Genomic DNA, 26,781 nt, shown 5'->3' on the forward strand with positions numbered 1-26,781 from the left:
AAATAAACATTCCTGCTCTTACTACTGTTAAAGACATGTGACAAAGCTGGTTACAAATGAAAGCTTGCTTACCTTCTTGCTGCATTTGGTGGTCATCTTAGAGCAGCACTTTCTGTGGCATGCATATCGGCACACTGCAAGAGAAAGAGAGTCCAGAATCAGGACAACAGCCCGAGTTCAGGCTGCTCTAACACCTCGGTCACAAGCATCTCCGCTGCAGCATCTTGTGTCTGAAGGGAGACAAAGCAGCCACTCCCTGAGTTGGAAATGAGAGACTGCGGTCATGGGGGAGGCATGCAGTGAGAGAGGCTGGGCCACGTCATGCCCTGATCAACCCATCAGGCCAGGGCTAAAAAATCTGATTATGGTGCTTTTACACACACTCTCTCACACACATTTGATTATAGTGCTTTAAAAAAAAAACACTTAAACCCCCGCTGACAATGACATCCTTTCTGTAATAGCTTTAGGGTTGGAAAAGACAGAGGATGAACGCGGGATCTTTTGCCACAGATCTCAGAGGGAAAATACTTTTTTTGTAGGCTAATGATGGGCAGCAATGACTGTCAGCCAGTTAGTCAACTTCATGTGGTCATCTCAGGAACAAGTGAGATCATTTAATGAAGATTTTATCTTTTCATCTTATGTTTTAAAGCGTAATTGGTTTTATGGGGCTGGCTGGCTGATCTCATCTGCCACTGCATTATCTGACATTATGCTGTGTGGTAAAATGAGACACACTTAGTGGTCCAGTGTCGATGGTGATAGGTGAGGTTAGGGTCTAAGCTTTTCGTGCATGTTGTCTGTTGTCCTACACCAACATAAAACAGAGCACAAAAAACTCAATTTGTTGTGAATTCTACATTACTCTAAGATGCAGAATAATTATCAATTTCTTTATTCAATAAAATATTTTGTCAATTAAAACACTGATTTCAGTTTAGTGGCAATATGAGTCTTCTTTACACACACACACACACACACACTCTCAATGGACGTGATGCTCACACTTGCAGACGCACGCCCTGTCCATCATCCATATGAGGGAGGAGCAGAACTCGCAGTACGTGGGGATGCTGTACTGGGTGGCCTTAAAGATATGGCCATTGAATTCCTCGACCTGGCACAGACAAAAATTCAAATCAGCAATAATTCTTGAGCCTGGTGAATGATATTTGTTTTTACATCCACAATGGCAACTCACAATATCACTCTCTTTCTTCCTCCTCTTTTTGCGTTCAGGTTTGGGAGCCTAGTGATGAAGACAAAAAGAAAGAGGATGAACATGTCTAAACAACCATCCCCACCCTGGGGTGATTAGAAACAATAAGCCCAGAAATGCAACTGTACTGAAGAGTAAAATTAAAACGGAGTAGTGTGAGAATAAACCAGTACCTTGCTCATGGTGCCATCCATGGGTTTGTATTCTGTCATGAACTCGTCCAGGAAGACTTTAAAGGTGTTGACCCACACTTTAACCGGCGACTCGCTCCAATCTCGCTGCTCCTGACGCATGGTCTTCTCCAGGATGTGCTCAAACAGCGCATAAAGATCTTTGTAACGTATGCTTCTCCCATCATCCATCTAAGACAAGGCAGGCGGGCAGAGATGTTATACTGTACACTGCTGTTCCATTGCTGTTAATGGAAGAATTCATTTGATGGGAGAAAGTTGCCATGACCAAGCTGAATGTAAAAAATGTAAATGAAGATAGAATTTTGATTACAACAAAGAGCCTACTAAGCTCTTCATGAGCTTTAGAGGAGAATAAGCCAGGAAAGTCAGATACCTTTTACAACTAGTAAGGATATCAATGAATTTGTGTTGCAAATGACAAGTCGCAAGTGATTAGTTGACGTGCAAGCCTGAGAAATCATACAATTTCTCAGTTCTTGCGTTCAGTTAGAGTACTGACTAGGCTCACTGCTGCAGTACTCACAGCCAGGGCAGTCGAGTAGGAATTGAAGATGTTAAGGCGGAATTCCTTCAGTGCTTTCTTGAACACAACATCCACCATGGTGTCCTTCTTTCCATCCTCAGCCTCCAGGTCACCGATCTGCAGATGCGAGCGTTAGAAACAAAAAAGCTCAGAGTCAGAATGTGTTACAGGTGTATTTGGTTGGTTGGTGTGAGGATGGCACTGAGGAGAACCTTCTTCATGAGGAAGTCATTCATGCTGCGGTAGTCTGTGGCGCTTGTGAGGATCTGAAGAGCATCATTTTGCCACTGGGTAGGTTCCAGAGTCACGCTGCTGATCTTCACACTGCGCTTCCTCTTTACCTTTGGTGACGGCTCCTTGTTCTCCTTGAAGTCACGTCCCCGGCCTGTTGTGAGGTCTGGGCTGTGGGGAGGAGAGGTGCTGTCTGGTCCTGTTGAAGATAGAGAGAAGTATACATTTATGCCGACAGCTTGAACAGTGTTCTCAAAGATGCCTTCACCCACGCACAAATCCCTTCCTACAAATGTAGGCTGATGGGGTCTTAATTCAATTGACACCCATTGTGAACATCTTAAAGTAAACCACTTTGAGGATTCATCTGCTCACTCACTGTAATCCAATATGGGTGCATGGAATAATGCCAATATGGCAGCATGGAATAATTAATCAAATGACTACAGCTTTCTTTGCTTCTACCTACCAGTTCTTCTGTCCAAAGCCCCATCTGCTGAGCCTGCCCTGCTAGACATCTTCTCTCTCGATGACTTTTTCTCACTGTGTTTGGTCTTGCTCCAGAAGCGCATTCGTCCTCTCATCCTAACACCAAAATTATGGACACACAGAATTAAACAAAGAAATATGATTTTATATTTAGATAACTGAACTGGTCACACACCTTCCTTCCTGTTGTGGTGTCTTTCTGAGGGACTCCACCTTGCCCAGGTCACCCGAGGACATAGTCTTATGCATCTTCTTTAGGTCCTTCTGTGAGGGCTGCAGAGTAAATGATCCATTATACACTTATACAAGACAGGAGCCAATGAATCCCTGGACCACCAGCCCTTCTATATAATGAAGAGGTGGGTTCAGCTCTTGATAACTTCACCCACTGTAGTACATTTCAAACCAAACAAATTCAAGGTAAAACATGGTGATAACATAGTTTTCCTCTAGAGGGCAGTATAGCTTCATGACCCAGAATCACTTGTGATTATCATTAAAATGGTTACATCTTCTACTATAACAGTGAATCTTAAACAATCAATCAAGATTCCATAATACCTTCTACATTATTAATCCTAATAATGTACAATAAATGTAATGTTTGATTGGTCATCATTAGAAGCAACAGCATGTCAACAGTTCACATGGCATCACTGTTAGAGCATTTTCATCCTGCTGTTAGATGTAAGTGAAGTGACTCGATGCAAGTGAGTGAGTGGCTGAGTGCTCGAATCGAAAAGACGTGACCAGCTAACAGTTGTTATGGAGACAAGTGGGTAGTACACATGCAGTGAACTAAGGTTATTGTATAAATTAAGAGGAAAAAAGTATCTTCAAACAAACAAAACATTAGTTGGTGTTTTCAGAGTCTCTCGTCGGCCACAGCAAGACAAAGAAAGGAGCAGAGAACGTCGGCGTGAAGGCGTGTCTACAGAATGGCGTCATCAGTACAGGAATTGGGTTAGCAGTTGAAGGCGCCCCTGGCCTGTCTTAGGTCTGGGGGGGGTTTACTGCAATGTCGGTGGAAGCTGCCCTTTCATGCTGACCTTAGACAAGTTTTGCAATATCGCTTACAATAATTTTTTAAGTATGTTTAAATGATTGTGGATCAGGGTTAAAAAGGGCAACCTGCAGCCTGGACTGAGTCTCTGCATTTACCATTTCGGAGTCACTGTGGCATGCCTGCTCTGAGCCAGCATGGGTGTGGGGCTCAGGCAGGGGAAGCGTGTGCGACAGAACTGGCATGTACTCATCATCCTCAGATTCGCAATCCACTTCGACGTTACACGCGCGGGTCAGGAAATCAGAGCGTGTCCGCGCCATGCGCGCTTTCTTTTTATGGCCTGGCCTGGCGACCTGATCGATCAAACGATAACACACAGCCCTCAAATCCACGCACAATGAGGGTTCCACAGACAGTCCAGGTGATGCACAGCTGATGCACACATACAATGTTCTGTACATACAACTGTGTAAATACTCAACAGTTCAAAAATTTGGGGTGATTTAGAGATGCCCCGTTCCTTGCATAGAAAACCAGCACTATGTCAGAAAGTACGGTTGTACTCATTACAGAAACAACAAAACTGGTCCAGTTCAGAGTGGTTGAGTATCTGGTGGGTCAGCAAATCTATAAGTTATTCATTTTGTCAAAAGAATGTATTCAAACTCATTTGATGGATCTTTTCCATGGACATTTCTAAATGACCGTAAACTTTTGAATGGTAGTGTACGTGTGAATCAACAACCTGTGGGTGCAAAGCAAATTTGTGGTCCTGCTTCATGGAGAAGAAATAAGTTGTGTGAACAAACCTCTCGGGTCTTCAGTGATCTGAAACCTGATCTCTCCTCCCTCTGCAGAGCCATGGAACGCTCCTGGTTAACCAGGTCCTTATCAGACCTAATATAAAAAGCAGGAAACCCCAGGCATGTTCACAAGCAGTCAGCTATTCCATAATAAGAGTCCAGATAACAGCAGCAGATTGTTTCTTACTTGGAGAAGGTGAGTCTGTTGCGCTTAGGTGAGAAGGCCACATTGCCAGATCGGTCTGACATGCTAATGCTAATGGTCTGGGTGATCATCTTCTTCTGTGGCCATGCTTTGGCCACAGTAGAACCTTCCATGGGTGGCTTTTTGGCTCTGCAGTCCTGCTGCATGGGGGTGGGGGACTGTGATTGGGAAGGCTTGTGGCTCTTCAGTTCTGTGGCGGATGATGGGCAAGTTTTGTTCATGGGTAGGGCGTCTACCCGAGGCCTCTGCTCCTCCGCCTCCCTCTCAACCTGCGGCTGGGGCTTCTCCTCTGTCTCGCTCCTCACTCTCTCCAGATGCTCCAGAGCCTCCACACTGCACCGGTCGATTAGTTCTGTTGGCTGCACCTTCACATCACGCAGTAAAGTTTCCTTCTGCATGCTGATGACCACAACCACAGGTTTCCTTGTGGTTGAGTCCACCCTGTCCCTGGTTCCTCGGCTGACCACCTCTGGCCGTGCGCTGGGTGAGCCTACGGGGCTGATCTGCTCATCAGGGATGTAGAAGACAGGCGAAGAGGGCGACTGTTTCTCAGGACTGGGCAAAGCTGCCCTGAGGGAACCTGAAAGTCCGTGTGGGACTGGAGAAGCCTCATCAGGTGCAGTGCTGCAGCTCGGCTGTAGTTCTTGTGGGGCTGGAGATGGACAGGATGGAAGCTCGGTCTCCACATCATCCATGCTGAGCAGTTCGAAGCTGCCCTGCGAGCTGTTGCTGTCTGGGGAGCCCTGAGGAAACAGGGCGTTCTCAGCCAGCTGTTCCTCAGGTAGGGCAGACGAGGATCCGGTAGATCGCACCTTCAGCAGCTCCAGGCTGAACGTGGCCTGCTCCAGCTCACGCTTCCTACGGCTCTCCCTCTTGGCTCGGCTCTTCAGGCTGGACACTGCTGGTGGAGTCTCTCCTCCTGCTCTGGCCCACTCGGACAGACTGTGCTCAGGGGACAGCTGAGACTGTGGGTCGGGCTCAGCATTCACGTCCTCTTCAGAAACTGGACTCTGAAATTCGGTCAAGAGCTGCTCTTTGGCTCTCCGCTCCTTCTCAGTCCTGAACCTGAGAACGGTGGAACCGTTAGACCTCTGAGAAGAACAAAATAATAACCCAATCCCACAAAGAGTCCATTCATTCCCTGGAGTTGCTTCAACAGCAAGGTGGAGGTTATCCAAGGACAAAGATATTAACATCCAGGCTTCAACCCTGAATCTCAGCTGAGGGCTGTGCTTGGTTCTTACCTCTGTCGGGCCAGGTATCCTCTGCTGGCAGCCTGCAGGAGCAGAATGGAGCCGTGCAGCCCGCTGTAGAGCTCTCTCTGTTTGTAGCCCCTCCAGGCAGCTTGGATGAGCAGGGCAGCCTGACCCCTCTGGTGGAGGCACCGCCTCCAGCTCCTCTGCAGTAGCACACAGGCCTCCTTCTCCAGCACAAAACGCTGGCGTGCCCGGTAACCCCGCCAGGCTGCTTGCAGGCACAGTGCTGCCTCCTGCTGGAGCGACAGCTCACATGGCTGCCTCTGCTGGCACGTTCTCCACCAACGCTGATGGAAAGATGAGACATATTTCTAATGTTTTAAATCATTGGTTCCCAAACTGTGGTAATAAAAATTGATGCAATTGACCAGTTCACCACAAACAGTAAAGCAAAAGGTACATGAACAAATTCAGAACAGAGATAAGGTTAAGAGCATCTGCCATTTGCTGTAAATGTGGCAGTGGTGGCCTAGTGGGTAAGGAAACAGACACGTAATCGGAAGGTTGCTGGTTAGAATGCCGAACAGTCAAGGGTGTCCTCACACACTGCTCCCTGGGCGGCTTTGCTGGTTGCCCACTGCTCACCAAGGGTGATGGGTTAAATGCAGAGGACACATTTTATTTGGGTGCAGTGTCTCACAATGACAAACACTTCATTTTCACTTTCATTACTGAATAAAGGTAATGTAATCAGTGGACAGGCATTACCTACAGTCCTTTTCGAGGAAGTTTGCTAGTTAAGTTAGGCTCATGAACCTCAGTGGTTCTCAGAGACACAATTTCTCCAATGGTGATAGCCTCAAATGTCCTGCTATGAGAACTCCTCAAACTCTGTCAAATGTGAAATGCTGTCAAATGTTTAAATTCTACACTCAACAGCGTTTATTTTTATGCCTTGGTGAGATGAGCAGTACAGAAATGCTGGAAGCTTTCAGCGTTTCCAACCACCCGTGCCATAGCTATTTGACAGCTTATGTAATCATTCCTTACCAATTACTTTCCAAAACACCACTGCGCTTTAGTGTGTCTCACACTTTGCTTTCCAGTGCCATACGTTTCTGAATTTACATTGTTTGTTTTTGCGGAGTTTGACAAAAACTCTTGACACAGGTAGCCAGCCAACTCCCCTGTCCAGAAACAACACTGCTATTGAAAACGCCTCTCCAGGAGAGCGAGGGCCATATCCACAGTTTACAAAGCCATTACTGTCCGTAAAGCCTGACTCTCACCAGGAGATCCAGAAATCTCCTTCATTACCCAAAACCAGGCAAAAACATTAAACTGGATCTGAAAACACAATAAACAATTAGGCAACAGATAATGAAATGCTACCCGCTGCTAACAGACTTGTCTCCGCCACACACACCATTAAAGTCTCATTATAATCCCAGTCCTGGCAGCAGCTGCAGAATGGCTGCAAGCAGACAGATAAAGTTCCAACAAATATGATGGCTGAGCTTTCTAAACCATATCTAAAGTAATGTGCAAACCCCAGTGGTTTGGTAAAGGAGGCCTGCATGGCTTAAAAACTGCCCCTTACTCTGGTTTTACTGGTTGAAACCGGCACTTGTTTAAAAAAAAAAAGTTAAACACATAAGATAAAAGTATAGAGTAGATGGCGTGGGTGTGGGCTGCTCACCTGGATGATGCAGGCTGCAAGTCTCAGGCTGCAGTAATGCCTCCTCTCCACCAGGGCGCGGAAGCGGCGCTGCAGAGCTACTATCCTGCGCAAGACCTCTTCGTGAAGTAGAGCCTGCAGTCGCTGGCGTGAGACCTCCCGCAAGAACACCTGCAGACAGGAGCGGGGAGGTGTCACATACAGGAATACATGAACACGACGGAGCCTTTAGGACATTCAGAATGAAGCTGATTTTACCATTGTGATGCCCACTTGGAAGCTATCCGGCGGAAGCTCAATCTGCCGGAGGAATTCCCTGATGCCCCTCTGTGTGGCACTTGTGCCATGTGGTAGCAGCACATGAAAGTGTCGAACAAAGTCCTGGCAGAGCAAGAGCCAAATTTGACACTGTGAAGGTGACCTAAGATCTACAAAGTCTAAGGATCCATTTTTATCATTCTCGGTCAGGCTTGATTTTATTGACAAGAAAAACGTGAACAGAAATTAAATGCACATTAGTCTCAAATTCTATAGATCTGTTGAAATGTATGTGCCATTAGATCCTACTGTGGCATAGTGTAGAAGGTACAGATCTATGGAGCGTGGGATACAGCCTGATCTCACCTGAAAGGTGTACTTGATGCTGTATCCTGACTGTCGAATGCGCACCGTTTCCAGCATGCCAGTGTAGCGCAGCTGCCTGAGAACCAGAGCATCACTGAAGCGGAGGGGCAGCTGAGGGAGAAGAGAGAGAGGGAGAGAGATAGAGAAAGATCGCCTTTAAATCACGGCATCCGGCAGAATTTTACACAACTACTCAGGGGCCAGTTCAGACCCACATACCTTTTCCGCATTGGAACGAATGCATTTGACAAAGTACGGTTCCGACTGTCCCAGAGTCTCCATCAGCTTATTGAGAGAGGCCTGTGAAAGAAAATATTGTTCATCTTGGTGGTCAAGAAGCGTTCAGAACATTGCTTTCCAGTAGAGACTGACTCAGATCTGGGGGCTTGTGCAACACATCGTGTTGGAATGTGTGCTGGGGTTGCTCATGTTTTATTAACCTTTTACACCAAAACTATAAAACACAAGCAGCGTCCACTGAAAACGTGGTGCACTGTTGTGCCTCAGAGAGTGGTGGCGCAGGGCAGTGCTGCAGGCTTCACCTGGAACTGGGCGCTGATGCTGGGGGGCTTCTTCTTCTTGTGCAGGTGCAGCAGGGACTTGGTGATGCGGTCGTGAAGAGTCAGGCTGCTCAGGTACTTCAGAGATTTCACATCTAACAGGTGCTGTAGATAACAACAGTGAAAAAACAGTGATACACACAGCACAGCACACGGTGCACGAAATGGGTCCTCTGCATTTAACCCAAGAACTTTAGTGAGCAGTGGGCACCGGCTCAAGCGGACCTCACTGGCAACTTGCCCGCAACCCTTCCTTTCATTTCCTTTCCCGCTAGGCCACCACTGGCCCATTTAGAAACAAAATGTATATTCTGTATTCAAAAGCAGGATCCTCACCTTAGGAAGGCTGGGCTTCAACTTGTAGTTTTTGTTCCGCCTGCGAGATGGAGAGATTTATTTAGAAAGAAATAAACACAAAGACCTCAGGGTGGATGTTCATCCTCAAGTCTCCTGCACTCACATAAGGATACCCTGTGCCCTCTCCAGCAGCTTGCTGCTGGTGGAGTTTACGAAGATGCCATCCTCTTCATGCATGGCTCCAGTTGACGACAGACGGCTGGGCCTGGAGCTCCGGCCATTGCAGCCTACGCCGAAGGCATCCCTGGGGGACACGGATTTATTAACAGTGTGCAGCAAAATGCCTGATCTTATATACTGAATCAGTAATTTAGAATATCAGGGATTTAATTAAACAGTATAAAGGGAGACCTGTTTCAATGTCAATAAATGTTTAGGATGCTAGGCCATGCTACATCATCCTAACAATATAAAGGCGACAAAGAGTGACAAGGTGTACCAATATGGCAAGAGAGTTTAACCCTGGTCCTGAAAAATCAATTCACTGTCTCACACAATCCCCCATAAATGGATGGGACAGTAAAGGAAAGCAATTCCCTTCGACAACAAAGGTCAGACAATACGCCCTTCTGACATTAAAGTTTATCATGCCCTAACCATGGCTCAAGGGGTAGTATATCTCTCTCTCTCTCTCTCTCTCTCTCTCTCACACACACACACACACACACACAAGTGGCACCTTACCTGGGAGACTTCTCATTAAATGTATTAGTGCCTTGTAGGTCTGACAGTGGAGTGCGAGGATTCCTTCTAGTGATACACGAATCTGCAATATTAAAAACAAGGCAATATATTTTACTGGAAAGACACACAGACATACAGTATGTGGGCGGAAGACACACACACTGAAATACTGAGAGGAAATAAGTAAGTGCAGTCTTCATTTGATTTATTTAAACTGAAGATTATGTAAAGATTAAGGACTCTAGAAATGATCTCCGGTGCCAAGGCTATGCTGACAGGTCCATCAGCTCTTCATGGGTTTGGGGAGGAGTGGACGATAAACAGTGGGAATATAAACCAGACCCCTGAGCCCAAGATATGTGCAGGCCGCTAGTGCGCTAACACCTGAAAGTGTTATAGCCTGAGCTGTCATCAGGCTGATGAGGTTGCGATGAGCGTGTTGTCAGGGTTCCGCCTTCTCTAAATGGGTTTCGGCATCCCTGTGGATCCCTTCCTGCCAACCGTGAAAGCACTGTAATGGAAATGAGGAGAAGGGCTGCCTAAGGGGGGTGTGGGTCATGACTAGTGTTTAAGATAAAAGACAGACCATCCACGCTCCAGCACTCGCTCCAGCATTATATAACCAGAGGAGAAATACACAGTCAACATAGTTAATATGAAAAAAATAAAATGAACTGATGGACACTTTTCTCATTGTTTGTTTCATCTGGCATTGGAACTTAGTTGTCCAGTTAGAACCACTGCTATACTGTGAAAATAGCTGGAATTTCGTCCAGTCATGATGAAGGCCAGACATTCACTGTCCAGTTGGACTCACCCATCAGTTCCACATCCATCCACACTCCATATCAATCAGCGCAGGGTAGAAAAAGCAGAACCGCTGATGAAACGGTGCCATGTGCCTGACTAACCCTGTGCACCCATTCGACTCTTTCATAAAGAAACCCACTCAACAATAAGCAACAAATGGGTCAAGCTCTTCTGGCTATGAACATCTCATTAATGATCACAACAGTGAGCTGTGTGTTTGAAAAGATGATAAAACAGTGAGCGTTTTTATCCACTGCATGAAGCCGGTTTAATAGGAGTCATATGACTGCTCCACTTTTTCAGCGCTTCTCTATGGGACCCACTGACGCGTTATTGTTAGGAGAGAAAAGTGGTGCAACAGAGTGAAGGTCACTGGCTGTCAGCATTGTGGGGTTCGAGCGATGGAGTGTGGAGAAGTAGAGATAAAAAAAGATGGACACAAAGTGAAATGAATGTCCGCAGAAATAGGAAAACCTGAAAACAGAAAGGAATGCTGGGGAAAAACAACATTAGTCTCGCCGCCAACTCTAAGCTGCTCTATACATTGGAGAAAGGGCTTGCCATGTTCAGTACAGTATGGGCGATACAGTAATGGTCCTATTGACTAGACCTAATATGACTAGTATAAAGGTCAGGATGAAGGTTACAGACGTTTTTTGTCTTATTCTACATATATGAGTGATCAAAACAGGGGTGATACCAGGAAAATTAGTCTTACTGTATTTTTCATCTTTGCAGCGCTGCAGGATCTCTAAGCTTCTCTGGTGAACTGGGTGATGGAGAAAACTGAAGCTGTCGACACTCTTCAGCACCGGACAGGGAACAGCAGAATCGTTTCCTGCAATGTCAGAGAAATAAAAATTCACACACACGGGGTAATTTTTGCTGTGCTGTGCAAGCCGTAGCATGATTGGCACTGGTTTGCTTGAATTAACAGAGGGAAATGGAAGAGATGGAGATGGGACCTTGTGTGTGTGTTGTATCAACAGGAGGGTTCTTAAATGGGGGGCTGGATGTGAAGTCTACGGTTTCCAAGATAAAGATTACTTATTTGATTGCATTTGTTTATTTTTGGAAATCCTAAAGACTTGGTATGATATACCAACGTCCTCCCATGTGCTGCATTATATATAACCTCATACTCAATGGAATGGGATTTTAGGAAATGATCCATGAAGCATGAAAGCTATCAATTCAAGAAGGTCATGCCTGACAATTTAAGGACAACACGTCATTCACCAGGAAGGAGATACTTGGCCTCAAAAGGGTCAGATTACTCTAATCAACCAAGACTGTAGTTAAAAGGAGGAATACAGCTTTAGGATGGTCCAGGCTATGTGGGCTGACACAGGTAACACTTGATGCATCCTACCCAGGGTTATGAAAAAGGTCCGGCAGCAGGTGGCTGTTTGGCAGAATCAGCGGGAACATAAAACCATAAAACTTCTTAAAGCTCAGCATCCGGCCTGTTATTCCAGCAAGAATGCATATTTCAACATCCCAGAGGCCAGAGAGGTCTCTGCTACAATGAATAATGGACGAGCCGTGCCTAATCCTGTGAAGTCAAGCTTTATCTAATGACACTTGCAAGACATAAAATGCATCAGAGCAACCCTGGAAATAAACAAACTAGAGTTTAATTCCCTTAAAGAATTTGTTCATGTTCATAATATGCAGCTCTGAGCATTAAAGAATGCACATCTGCAAAGGGCTCACAAGAGAAAGGGAAGCACAGGGAAGAAAAACTGGACTGTACACACCACTCTTCTTGTCCCGGTGTCGGCTTCCTGCCTCTCGAAAAGCCACCAGGGCTCTGAAATAGGCCCTGAGCACCGCCCATCGAAACATGGCCACCGGTTCGATGCTGATAAGGCCACGGATGAAGCCATTCTTGCTGCTCTTCAGCAGGGCCACGATGTCTGGCCTCATGTGGTCAGTGTTCTTCTCCCTGAAATCCTGGTGTCAAACACACACACACACACACACACACACACACATATATATTTTATTTTCCAAGTGGCCGTCAGATGGACAGGCAGGAAAATGTGTGATTTAATCTTCTCTTCCTCCACTTGCATGCCGGTGTAATGCATGCGTTATGCATGACAGCTGCGCTCATTACAAATCCTGTTACCAACTTTTTAAATGCATCTGCTCCACATTCCAGCAAACAAATCCTCCTCTCAGAGGGTTATGAGTGGCGGGCATGGCCTGATGTGTGATAGCAGGTCCTCCATAACAAAACATTCAGTCTGCAGTCTGATAAAAACCCACAGCCCACACGGATCATGCTTCTCTTTATATACATCATACAATTTACATCCACTCTGGATGAGAAATGGTCAGTGTGAACTTTTATGAATCCTGCCATAACCATGGTGTCTATAGACTGAAATATTCATCCTCATGTTGCTCAAGGTGGGCTGAGCATGTAATGAGTATGTATACAGAGAGAGACTTCTGTCAGGTACTGTGCATTTGTGCACAGTGCCTGCTGACGCAAACGGTACATGCTGATGCAAACAGGACAAAGCAAAATCGCTGGAAATTGCAGAGGGAGTAAAAGACAGGTTATGTGACAAAAATTGAAGGAAAAAAAATAATAAAAAAAATAAAGACATAAATGTCTACATGACATCACTATGTGTTATGTCAGAAACTTCAGACTTAGCCCTCTAGTGAATCCGTTGCTCAACATAAATGATTTGAACTGCATGTAAGCTGCATCTGCTGAAGTGTTTTAAATTTTCAGACATAAAGTGCCTTTAATGTAACCCTCAGTCCTGGACTTCTGAAGACAATGAAATAGTGTAAACCTCTGCAGACTCACACACCACAACCTACAAGGCCATGGTATCGATACTGAGGCATGGCTTCATTTTAAACACTGCTAAACCTCACCTTCACTCCATACTTGACCTTCCCAGCGTAGTGGTGGATGATGAAGGCTGGCTCCATCACAGCAGGGAACTCGATGTAGCTGTTGCCCTCATGCTGCCGTTTGAATTTGTCCAGCAGGGTCTGGTTGGTGGCCTGTGGGAAGCTGCAAGAAGGGACAGAAGCTCAGGGAGTGGACTGAAAGCAGAACTCGCAGGTCATCAACAAGGTCCTGCAGGAGAGGAGCTGGAATCCATTTGTCTCATTCAATGAGAGAATAAAAAAAGATTTTTGTTTTAATGAAAAATAGATGACTGGTGGTCAAATACACAAAATGCACTAATATATTTAATGTACATTGTAACATTTCAAGTTCCTGACTGCAATGAAAGCATGTAAAATCTAAGCAGATATCAGATTCTATGAAGGGGTGCCAGTAGGGTGAGCAACAGTCAGTCCATCTTTATTAAATCATAAAATCACAAGAGCATTTGGAGGAGATTAATACTCATTAGTGCTGCATATGATGGACTAAATAACGCCAAATGTGGGTGCAGCCTGAAGCAAATGGATGAGGAGTGGGGAGAAAAAAAAATTCCTCTTTGACCTGCACTCTGGCAAAACAATCTGCTCTTCAATCCACTGCTTATTACATCCAGATGAGAGCATGGTTCTAAGTGGCCGGCATGTCTAATATGGGCAGAGTGGTGTTTTCCATAGGTTGAACAGGATTTCATTTTACAAGGTCTGCCAATGCGCAGTAACCTGTGGAACAGTATTTTTTTCCGACCCTTCGGGTCAGTGAATGCACATGTGCTCCTCATGCATGCAAACACTGTTAATATGACTGATGTGAAATGTATGAAATGACCCTATAACATTTCAGAGGACTCCTTAAAGCATTGGCTCTGTGGGGTCAAGACTGGTCTTTTGAGTCTCCATCAGCTGTAGAAACAAAATATCTATCTATAAATGTTTTTAAATAGGACCCTAGAGGCAAAAGAAAAAAAAAATACAATCCTGGTTATTGATCTTAATTATTATATTGATTATGATAATACCTGCACAGAGGCACACAATTCTACATTTCAGAAAGATTTTAAGGTGCTTTGGGTTTGAGTGGCCACCGCACTCTATTAATCTGCCTAAGAAACTACATGGATTTGATCATTGTGAACTAGATGCATGCAGAAAACAAAAAGTTTATAGAATTTCTTATAAATAAAATATATGAGCTCTGTGGGCATTCACTCACTTGCACTCTTCATCCAGCAGGTGGAAGAGCGCTGTGGGCTTCTTGCTGATGAGGTGGATGCAGCCGGTGTTGTCGATGTAGTCTATGTTGTGCCAGCTGATGCCCTCGGATCGGTACTCCTCCTGCCGGAGACGACCATAATGAGTGTTTTAACGGGTGAAAGGACTTCAGACAGGCCCAACTAGCATAATGTTGCGCATGATCAGTAATTCAGTGTCTTGCGTATACTTTGCGCTACCGGGGCACCATTTAAAATCCCTTTTCTATATGAACAGCACACAATGTTTCGCTGCAGCTCACAGAGAACAGAGTGATGTGAAAGCCCTAGAGGTGCATAACTGGCTCCATGGGCCCGGGTGTTTCTCCTACTGGGCCAGTGTGTCTCTGGGTTCCTGCCAGCAAAACGCTTTCATGTTTTAACTGCACACCCATCCCCTCGGACAAGGCCACAGGCCTCGGTAAAGTAAAAAGGGCTCTGCATTCTCCCAGGGCTTCTCTACATAACAGAATAATAAAGTCAATGAAAATTTGACTAATTACTGACAAATTCTGTCAGCTTTGAACAGAATGAAACACAAAACATTTAGCATTGTTTTCATTTTTGTTTCCCCATAAATGAATGTTTTACACAGCAAATCTGAACAATAAGCAGCAGTGTACAGCGGCAAATAAATGACCCTGTGTCCTGTTTATACATGTCTACTTACGAGCATCACCCGATCTCAGACTGACTTCTCCTTTATTAGCAGAAGGAGGGGTTTTATAGAGGATACAATGTTTCTGGGTTTATGGGAGTAACATTCATTACTCCCGCTTTTTACTTGCGGCATCCTACGTTGTGTTTGGACTGGCCGGCGGCCAGTCGGGGGAGGCGGTACAGCAGGGGTACACTGCCGCCTCAGGAGGGCGTCTGACAGGCTGCGGCGTGAGAGCCGCAGTGCTGTGGAGAGTCGTGCCCAGTTGCTCTCCACAGCCGCCCAGCACCCAGCCACCAACCGCAGAGGCCACTGGAGCATTTCAGGGGGTCCACGCCCCTCAGCTCTTTGTCTCAGGGCTTTTTGTTTGTCGTCCACTGTTTACTGCCAGAGGAAGCCTCGCAGACGGAGGCTCTGAAAATCACCACGACTGCCACAATAGACCCGTGCAGATGAGAATGTGAAGATAAAAGTGCTGTTGGAACCGATGCACACTGAAAGGGTTCATGGTGGCAGATTCAGCCTTTTTTGTGAAATCAGCCAGGAAACGAGACTCCCTAAACCTCTATGATGTCACTTCCTCCCTATATTTAATAAAACAGACGTAAGCAGAGAGCACCTCAATTTATTGGTGCGAAAATGAAAACGAACCCACCGTTGTGCACCAGGGCATTTTTGCGGCCTCGAGTTCGGGCTTGTGCTGTTGCTCTCATGGTGCTAACAGTCAGTAAATGAGCTTCAAAAATGTGCGAAAATTAAGATGCAACTGCCAGGGACATGTAAACAGTAAACTCGGACACCGGTAGGGTGCAGTTGCTTTTTTCGAGTGTTTGCTTTGGCCGCCGCTCAAATGTAAACACTGGCGGGAGATAAGGGGCTCTCTGCGTGGGGGAGGCTATCGGAGGTGTGGAGCACTCTGCCCGGCCGCACCGCACTCCCAGCAGCCCTTCAGTGCCGCTCTGAGTGAGGCTGACGCTAAACAGCTCCGATGTAGAATAGATGCAGACCCACAGGCCACGAAGACAAGCCAGAAGTATAAATCAGCGTTAGGTCATCGTCGCTGCCCGATACCCGGTGCACAATGGCACCGTTTAATCGGTCGACATGGAAACAAAAACAGACTTATTAAGGAGATCATTAGGTAGACAGACTGACCAAATCCTGAGTGGACAGAAGCCCCTGACCTTTTGACCTTAATGCACAATGTATCTTCTCGACTAGACTGTACAGTAACTGGCACCCATGTGGCCTGTGGGTGACATATGAAGCAGACCAACATGCCTGGAGTACAGCTGTGATGCCTGTGACTGGGGTCTTGCCCCGTCTGCTCCCTGGCCTATGATCGTGTTTGGCAAGACACATTTGGCTCAGCCCCAAACTACTCTGACCTGTCATGAATAAACACATCCAGAAGTGATGTGGTAAACTTTATTGTACATAACTAAACATTTATTGTGAAATCATATTAAATCATTATTACTGGCTGAATCAGTCAATGGATTTGAAAAACACACACGTATATTTTATTTGATTCGTTTTTATGAAATATTTCATATCTCACCATATTTATTCACATTGGCTTTGTAGTTAGTATAAAGTGTAAAGCGTTTTTCTGGAATCATAGTTTTAGCGTTTGTATACTTGGTAACCATAACGAGCAAGAAAAAAAGTGGGAACACATGGTTGGAGAAATGAGAAAATAGAGGAAAATTCATAGTAAATAAAATAAAGAGTATATTTATGATGGATAATATGTTTATTAGGTGTAATTAAAATATTTCATAAAGTGTAATTCCAACAGTTTCATTTTATATTGCGTGTTTTTTCTTAAATTGCCATTAGCAGGTTAACATATCAAGAAAGATCACAGAATGTCATTCCTACCAGTTTCATAATTAAATATCAAATTAGCATATAGGATTTAAAAATAATCAGGATGTCGTTTGTTTCTACATGGAAAATATATTTTTTTCACATACCAAAAACAATTAGCCTACTATAATTATCTGTTTAAATTAATTATACATTTAGTAAGCATTAAAGTGGCTTTCTAATTATCACCAACAACCAACATTATGTCTTTTGTGATACCGGACGACTACTTTATGGAAAGTAAGAAAGAGGCATTATTTCTTTTCAGAAGTGTCTTTAAAGCCAGAGTTAGGACAGAGCAGCAGTGTCATGTGGCTCATTTACATTCACCTAGAACTCAGGTCTCAGTGGTGAAAACAACAAGTCGAATATAAAATTTTTACATTGTATGCCAAACTGACAATCAAGGCGCCACTTTGCCATGTTTAACTATTTGCTCTGCCACTGAATGTCACCACATGTAGGCCCAGAATGTAAAACATGCCGCGTGATATGTTATTACAGACGAACATGATGGGCGAGACTCTGCACTTCACACAGTCCTGTAGTTACACTGCAATGTTAGAATTAGGCCGCTTCCGTCTCAAGCTGTCATTTCCATCCGTCCCACACATCCTCCCTGCTCTACTGATGCCCTCCTGTCTGGACCCACCCGCTAAAGCATGCGGCAAGGGGGGATAAAGATGACAGCAGACTCTGATACTGCTGGTGAAGGAACATTAACCAGCCTTAAAAAAAAAAAAAAAAAAAAAAAAACTTTTTCTTTTCTCCCTCTGTTAAGCCGGCAACCATGCATTGTCCCGGCGACACGTCACAGCAAATTAGACCAGAGCGGCAGCCGCATTCGAGCAGACATCTGTTACCACCTCACACTTCATCTGACCACAGAAAGGCCCTTTCTCTCGTTCCTCTGCGCTTTCGAATGAGGGTCCCGCGGAGCGGATCTTCTGCACGCTGGTTTGTTTGTGCGTGTCGGCCGGGACGCAACTGTATTGTGAAAATGCAAAGTGAAGTGTGGCGTCTAATCAGAGGCAGACGGCCCAGCGATGTTCCTCAGGGCGCCACACAGCATGTCAGCTCCGATTAAAGCCACACGGCCAGCCTCCCACTCACACGCTCCAGATCTGCGGAACACCGAGAACCGCCATGGCAGCAGACTTTCACCGGTTCTGAAGACTGAAGTGGAGAAAAGAGGATTTCACCCAGAAACATCGCTGTGGCAGCAGCCATGTTTGGCACTACTGGAGAAAATCAAAACTCAAAACACTTTCAAACACCATTCTTACATAAGTTTAAGTTAATAAACCACAGAAGTGTATTGTTTACTGTATTATTTGTTTAAAGATTAAAGTCATCTCACTAGAATGCTAAATTCCAGAGATGGCAATCAAAATGCAAAATTGTGCATGTTCCGGAGCTTCCAAAAATCTGCAAAAGTCAAACTGTGGATTTGCCACATCTTAGAAAGCGCTGAACAGGTTCCCGGACTGTCGAGCCATTGTTCAGACACAGAAGCCCTTCCGTGATAAAGTCTGCCGTTGGGGATGACTTAAATGGGAATGAATTAATCGCCTTAGGAGGCCACATCTCATTAAGATGACACCATTGGGTGCAGAGGGAAACAGCAGGGAGTCCACCCCTTTTCAGCCACTGGCTAGCTTCTAGGGTTTATATAAATCCTAGGTCTATATCAGAATGGCTTACTCTTGCTTTTTGGAAAATCAAATCCCACAGGGCCTGACACACACTTAACCCGAATCAGTACAAACACATTGTACACCACAGTCTGAAAACTGGTGAAGATGAATAACACAAAAGTTAATATTGTAGTAATCCAATCTATGCCGCGGTATTTGTCCGCTGTCACGTGTGATAAAACATCCAGTGTGCAAAGGTTACAAAGGACCAACCAGAAACAACCAACATAAGGAAACTTAAGCTGGTGCGCCGGGAGAGAGGAGTGCTGGGCTTTGATATTTGGGTGACTGTAGAGGTCAGAAGTCAACGGAGTGCCTGGGAACGTGGCATCCAGCCACTTCAGCATGAGCATTTTCCTGCTTAATAATTCCGCACTGTATTCGGCAACCGTAGCGCCTTCATAATTAATGTGCTTACAGAGCAAGCTATACATTAAACATGAGCAGAGGAGGTGTGTGACGTAGAGCTGGAAAGAAGTGGGCTTGAGGACTGAAACGGGACGTGCTGTGGGACAGCATCTGGTTCAATTCATTTAACATGAGCTCCGAGGCCTTTGGGAGTCGTGCAGATGACATAACACCCTCCTTCCTGCCCATAACAATGCTGCATCAACACACACCACAGTGCCACAATCCCAAAAAAGTTAGAAGGGAATGCAGTGTGGTATGATATAAATGACAAGAGTTCAGAGCCACATCCGGGGCACCCCTGCAGATTACAGTGGATGAAGAAGGCGCTTTAATGGTGTTTTCTAGGCCAGTAGAGCCCTTCACTCCAGCCCAAGCATCATTAGGTATCCTGCAAGCAGTGTAGGTTGGAATGAACTTCCAGAGGGCAGGGGGGCTATAGACTGCTCAAGGAATAAATTAGAAGTGGTTTATATTGATTATTTCATCTATACATTGAAATATACACCGATGATTCACGTATTTAAAACCATTCTGCCAACCTTTTCAATAAAAATAACTATCGAGACAAAACCATGAATGCTGAATGCTCATTGATGCCTGTGTAGAGGGGACATGGCTCCCTTGCCAAGCAGAGACACTGTACAGAGTGGTCAGAACTAGGAAAGTGGCCAGAGTTAACAGAGCAGTTAAAGCTGATTACAAAAACTAGCTGGATCACCTACAGCACTGAGTGGTCGCTACCGTAAAAGGATGGCATGAAGCACTCTGGGATTAACTTTATTTATTTATTTATTTATTGTCTGATGATCCAACATGAATTCACCAGCTTGAAACCCAAGCAGAAGAAGTGGAGCGTGTTCTTTAATCTGCTGCCTCTGGGCAGTTTGCTAACCAGGGACAGCATGGTTCAACCAGGGTTACAGTCAGAATCAGTGTTCTTGGTGCTCCACTGATGAGGAAGAGCTGCAGTTTCAGAAGAAAAAGAAAGACGCATGCATGAAGGTTGACCACAGGGAGAGTTCCACAGCAGACGTGGGTCTCTGATGGACACTGCAAATGAAGGGCAGGTGGATGAGGGGACGCATCACAATAATGTTCTTTCATGGCAGCCATGGCTTGTGAGCCAGGCTGATCAGCGGGGCTTTGGTGCTGAAGATTAGAGATCTGACATCTCCTAACGCTGCCCACATTTGGCACGGGCACGGCTGCTTTGATCATTGCTAATTACAGAGCCCAGCGGTGATGGGTGACATGACTGCAGTAGCCGGCTAACCCCCGATAGCGTCCACCCAGCTGCCAGCCTCTTCCTTCATGTCTGACCCGCCAGACAAAACACTGGTCCTCCACGCAACAACACTGCTCCTCATTAGGGACACAAAATCCATCAGCAGGCTGAAGGAGGGACCTGGGCATATGGCACGGTTATTAAAAGAAACCCGAGAGGAAACTCTGCGGTGTGAATGGGCCTCCAGTTCCTTCGCCGACACACAAACACACACCACATCCTTCCTTCAGGTTCTCAGAGCAGGAGGGGGTTCCTACCTGCTCTAGTTTGAAGATGTGCTGGTTGAAGTAATGCTGCAGCCTCTCGTTGGCAAAGTTGATGCAGAACTGCTCGAAGCTGTTGTTCTCGTAGTCTTCAAACCCAAATATATCGAGCACTCCGATGGACAGGAACTACAGGAAAATGGCAGAGAGAGGGGTCTGGATTACATGTGGCTCACGCAGGTCATAAAACTGCTTGAAATTAATTTCATGATGTCTTTCAATTAAAGTAATTGCTGCTAAATTGCCGGCAACTGCCCAGGCAATTGTTTCCTCTAATAACTGAACCTGGCAATGCCGTATTTCTGCTGTTTCAAATCCCTGTCATATACACTCTAAATGATATTACTGAAACAAAACAGACATTTTAATTACAGCAGAGCACAATTTATTAGCCAGGGCAGCTAATGTTCAAAAGTGAGCAATTATTAGCAGTTTATGGTAATGAAGCATGAGGAGACAAACCCTCTGTATATGATCAAAACAGCAATCCAGCTCAACTACAAGAACCATCATCTCTAAATACAACACACACACACACACACACACACACAAGCATCCTATGGGCAAGCAGATAAAGTAATCTGTGATCTAATCCCCTGGATGCTCGCTGGGTGCGACTCGCCAGCTGCCAAAGCGGCCAGACTGCTCAGGCACATGTGCATGGCGTGAACTCATATTTACCCCATCCATCCAACCAAAGAAAAAAAAAAAGGAAATTAAATAAAAAAAAGAAATGACATAGGTTTACAATGTTTACAAATCAGCAGATGAAAAAAATAAAGAGATCTGACCTTGGCATTGTCCTCCAGGTCCTTGTTGTTAAACAGGGCATGGTTGGTCCTGAACACGATCCAGTCGAACAGGGCACTGTAGAGAGATTTGGCCATAGAGTCTCGCACAGTACCAGCCTGAGGTTGAGGGGACAAAAGAAAAACATAACCAATGAAAAACTGAATTGACCTTAAATATGGTTTTGTTCCTGCCCCCACACTGGAGGTCAATAGTATTCCCTCATCCCACAGAAACATCTGTTAGGACATCCCTACCCTCACTCCCTCATGTCATCATCAGTGGAGCAGATGCACTTATTAAATAAGATTAAAAAAGTGCCGTCACTATAAACACTGCCGTGCGAGGGGGGAAGTGCCGCCAATCACAGAGTGCATTCACGCGCCGTGACAAAGCCAGGTCTGTCTGCGCAGTCATTTCCACCAGTCCTGCTCTGCTGCGCCCGGCTGATAGAGTCGACTGAGCCCACCTGCTCCCTGATAGGCTGCCAGCAGAAGCCCACATCTGCACTGCACCAGCTCGGCACTGAGAGCCCGATTAAAAAAAAGAAAGGGCTGCCTTGTGACTTTGTTCTTTGTTCAAAGATGACAGTATCTTCTTTGACTGTGACTTCCCAGTAATTTTGAGCTTGCAGAAGATCGATAACAGATCCAATACCCAAATAAAAAATAAATATGACCAAGTGAAAAAGACACTATCGTGATTAGCCATTCTTTACGATGGTCTTACACTAAATATTAAAGAAATTCAAGAAAAGCTGTAAACAATGGAGCAGCATCACTCACACATTTGTTCACAAAGTACCATCCTATAGTACATGGATACATATATAAAAAACATTTTTTGTTTTTAATAATACATTTAAGGCATTTGGCAGACGCCCTTATCCAGAGCGACTTACAACATGCTTCCACAATAGATGAAGTGATCAATTCTGGTTCACTTGGACCCCCAACTATGAGTACAACCTTTTTATTCACTATGTTGAAGTTTGTATACATAAGTAAAACAATAAGAAGGTTATAAATTAATCTAAATATTCTCTAAAGAGGAAGGTGCCAGAGACATTTACATTATAGGGCAAATTAGTGCATTTTGGTGACCATTTTTAAAGGTACGTAAGTAAAGGGGAGTTGACAAAGACTACAAAAACAGGAGGAAAACACACACACAAGAGCTGGACATGTAGTTCAGCCCTGGAAAAGTAGGAGGATGAATAGACCCAGAAATAACAGGATAACAGCAGGACGTCACATGGAGCCAGCAGGTACCATAGGGTGAGGGTGGAGGCTGTGGCAGCATGGTGAGGTGGAGGAATGATGGAGCAACTTTTCTCTCTCCCTCTCTCAGACACACACACACACACACACACACACACACACACACACACACACACACACTGCTCAGAACAGCACCCAGCAGCAATGAGGTAATGCCCAGGTGAGAGTTTAAACTCTTCCTCTGCATTATTCATTTGTCCTTTTATTTTTAGCAGAGTAAGAGCTGTTTTCTGTTCCTTCTGCCAAAGGTTATGCAAGAAAATATGCATTATACAATATTTCCAGTAAACAGGGAAAATCAAAAGTTAAACATCGACTCACATGGGTACTAATTGGGCTTGATGGATTAACGTCACAAACATTTCTGCTTAAACTCAACAGGAGCAGGGCAGAGGTCTGCTGTTTAAAAAGCAGGAATAAAACACCATTTACCACTGGGCCACCCAAGAAGATGACAATAATTAGGATGAATTATCTAACATTTTTATAAACAGTAAAAGTACGAGCCCAAGCCCTGGCTTGTGTTTGCAATTAGGAGAGCTGCTGTGCAGAGCTGAGGCGAGGGAGTAGCACCTTCTCTAATGGCTCACAAACACGCCTTATGAACCACAGGAGGTGCAAGATACGCTGCATGAGCCAACGCCACACGTGGCCTGGGATTACAATGTCAAAGGGTGAGAGTGCATTAGTGAGCATGTTTTCTAAAGACAGTGACGAGATCCCCAACTCGTCCATGTCCACAGTATAATGTTTTTCTCCACATCACTGCAGACGTCTTTTTTGTGTTTGGGGGTACACCCCAGTGTGTCTGATTAGATCATTAAGACGGGTAATATTTGAGTGAGCTGGTTACTGGTGCATCACAACTGAATTCTGTGACCCCTGAACTGTTCCCTCGCAGTGATTCCGGGCCTAAGAAGGAAGCAAAGGGAAACTCTCAGCATGAGCGGAACTCCATCAGCAGGCCAGACACAGGGTGAGAGGCGGGGGCTTGACGCTGATCACAGACAATGGGAAGGCCTCTTCTGTCAGATGGCCCTAACAAATATGGACAGGACGGCTGCCGAGGAAAGGAAGACCAAATCCTTTTCAAACACTGATGTACAGTAAGAGGGTTTTATGTAATGGTGGAATGTCATCAGAGCTGGGGTTCGACTCGAGGCAGCAGGGGGAAGGGGCAGCGAAAGCCACAGTGCGTGGCTGTTCTACACCTCAACATACCACCATTAACCCCCAGGCTGTCAGCAAGGGCTCTGACGTGGCGGCGCTCAGGGCAGGTCGTGGAGGAGAAAACCCTAAATATAGGCACCGGTCAGATAAACAAAGCAGGGTGTTTATCGTGGACAGGAAACAGACACCTCCACCCAGCAGACATGACAGCCAAGACTGACTGGAGAACCGCTACTCGATCGCACCACAGGCCCCATCCAAATCGACAGCTAATTTTTTAGATATTGGGTTACTGGGCGCATCATTAAACCTCTATTATGCTTACATTTGGAGACAGGCATGCACTTTTGGCCTTATTCAGGTCTGATGTACAATAGAGAACAGCACTATTCATCTTAGCAAACCGTTAGTGGAATAAGGGAAAAAAAGCAACAATGAATACTTATTATTTCCAATTTGTTTACAGGCTTTCCAGCTCTTTTGAGATACACAAACCACAAGTCGATGTAAATCTTATAAGACAGTGCTACAAAACCAACAGAAGGAACAAGATGCTGCTCCTACAGGGTTAAATCTGAGAGGGAAACAGGATGTTGCAAAGCACTCAGGGAAAAAAAGGGGGGGGACGTAAAAGAACGAGGGCACTAAAGCCGCAACAAACAGTCCAGCGAGCCTCTCCAGGCTCTGACGCATTTCACTTCAAAACAATTGTGCTGGTTTCGCTTTGTTGAGGTTTTAGGAATCTGAGCAACCATCTACAAATGCTCTGCGGGCACAGAACCAACACGACGCAGGAAGGGCAGGGTGTTCACAGGAGCTTTAACAGTGAGAAGGAAACATGAATGGACGAAGTAGCAAGTACAAATTGGAGCCTTACCTCAGCGAGTTTGTACGGCACAATCAGTTTTTCGCCCACGGTGACAGTCTTCCGTGTGGTCAGGGCCTCAAACAGCATCTCCTCCTTCACCTGCACACAACAGGAAATTCGTGAGTCCGTTGCGAAGCTTCAGCCCAGGCACGGTCATGCACAGCGGCCGCAATTTCCACGCGGCCCACCTACAGCGTGGGCAATGCAATATATTTTGATAACGGGCTGAGAAGAGGAGTCGGACAGATTCTCGCTGTCGTTCTTGGCAATAAGCTTCAGTGCAAAAAGGTGTCAGACAAACTGATATTTATTTCTCTCTCAATCTCTCAACAGGATTTCTGGATGCAGGAACTGTGGCTATGATTTCATTTAACTAGATGAAAAAAGTTGACATGGGAATAAATTGATCCTCTTTTGATACATTATTAATATGTTAGTATCCATGATGGAATCTCCAAAATATATCTCTGTAATGAAAATACTAGTGGAGGCTGTGGAACAAGTAACACCCACAACTTGACCAAAACTCCATTATTAATGTTGTAAAAGCAGCTGGAAATAAATGGTATATCTGCTTAAAAAAACAGGCCCATTATTAGCAAAAACTATTCTAGATGGAATGCTGCAATGCATTGGAATGCAAGTTGGTCACATTAAAAGCCTTACATGTGGGACATCAGCTAAGGTGGGCTTGACTACATCATTAACTAGTCAATGACTCTTTTCTATTTCGAATCATTTCAAATTCAAATTTTTTTCAAAATTACAGAAAGGACAAATCCCAGGACTTCCTATTTTCAATAAAGTCAGACTAAGGGGCCAGCTGATGTGCTCACACGCTCCTCTGGCAGACTGAGATGAGTTTTGAGGGCATATGGAGCATGGCTCTGAGGACGTCCCTCCACCCCAGGGCCTTCCTGATGGGCAGATGTCACAAAGCACATCTGATTAGTTCCCCATTTCATGAGATTACGGGACAATGTCCAACTCAACAGCTGCTGGGGGGCTGGGGTGTACAGAAATGTCTCTGCTTTCCCTTTACACAAATCCAAAAACAGATTTCACAGCCGTTGGTCAAATCCTCTCATCACTCTGGGTTTTGGTAACAAGTATCAATTTAGTGGCAGATCTGCTAATGCATATTACAAAATCCTACAGAATGGTATTAAATTAGAAATATGGCCAGTTCTGGCGGTGCTTATCATATCTACAGCATTGCTGATCTACTCTTCACCGAATAGGATCATTAATTTTAAGATCCCATATAATGCCCCGCATCAGTTACTTAAAAGGCTGCTCCCTGAACTATGGCAGTAGTCAGCAGCAGCCTTCTGAGACATTTGTCTGCATTAAGACAATCGTCCTTCAGAAGAGATTTTAAACGGCACTCACTGCGAGAGAGAGCATTTCCTGCACTCATTCCAGCAACACGCGTATACCCAAAACAGAGAAAGCATGCTTCAGTTGCCATCTGAACTCCCATCCATCAGCGGTGACCCACTCAGCCATGCTACATACGGCTCAGTGCCCAGATCTCCATCCTGCACCTCTGCAGGAACTCCAGGCCAGGTCCACTTCCATGTCTGTCCACGCTGGAAGCAGTTTCAGTTTTCCTTGGGAAATGGCTGCTTTCATGCAGATGGTGAGAGACGCTGGGGACATAATTTTCTTTTCTTTTGTTTGTGAAAACTGCACAATGATCGAGGGTAAGTGGGAGTGGCGTTCACACATGGTGTC

At 45.2% G+C, this 26,781-nt stretch overlaps 1 protein-coding gene across 1 annotated transcript in view; it reads right to left on the bottom strand.

Annotated features, from left to right (window-relative positions):
- Positions 1-26,781, bottom strand: part of myo9ab (myosin IXAb) — an 84,820-nt gene that overhangs the window by 6,564 nt on the left and 51,475 nt on the right. Inside the window, 27 exon segments of the mRNA XM_028957398.1 lie at positions 73-134; positions 1,009-1,120; positions 1,205-1,252; positions 1,396-1,584; positions 1,940-2,056; positions 2,152-2,369; positions 2,640-2,755; positions 2,835-2,932; positions 3,821-4,018; positions 4,475-4,562; positions 4,656-5,738; positions 5,918-6,216; positions 7,569-7,718; positions 7,806-7,928; positions 8,172-8,282; positions 8,391-8,471; positions 8,714-8,836; positions 9,068-9,107; positions 9,192-9,332; positions 9,773-9,854; positions 11,301-11,420; positions 12,343-12,538; positions 13,484-13,625; positions 14,715-14,836; positions 20,932-21,066; positions 21,729-21,845; positions 25,054-25,143. Coding sequence (XP_028813231.1) covers positions 73-134; positions 1,009-1,120; positions 1,205-1,252; positions 1,396-1,584; positions 1,940-2,056; positions 2,152-2,369; positions 2,640-2,755; positions 2,835-2,932; positions 3,821-4,018; positions 4,475-4,562; positions 4,656-5,738; positions 5,918-6,216; positions 7,569-7,718; positions 7,806-7,928; positions 8,172-8,282; positions 8,391-8,471; positions 8,714-8,836; positions 9,068-9,107; positions 9,192-9,332; positions 9,773-9,854; positions 11,301-11,420; positions 12,343-12,538; positions 13,484-13,625; positions 14,715-14,836; positions 20,932-21,066; positions 21,729-21,845; positions 25,054-25,143 — 4,401 coding nt within the window.

This window comes from Denticeps clupeoides, chromosome 17 (genome assembly GCF_900700375.1).
Source record: "Denticeps clupeoides chromosome 17, fDenClu1.1, whole genome shotgun sequence".
NCBI classification, from domain to species: Eukaryota; Metazoa; Chordata; class Actinopteri; order Clupeiformes; family Denticipitidae; genus Denticeps; species Denticeps clupeoides.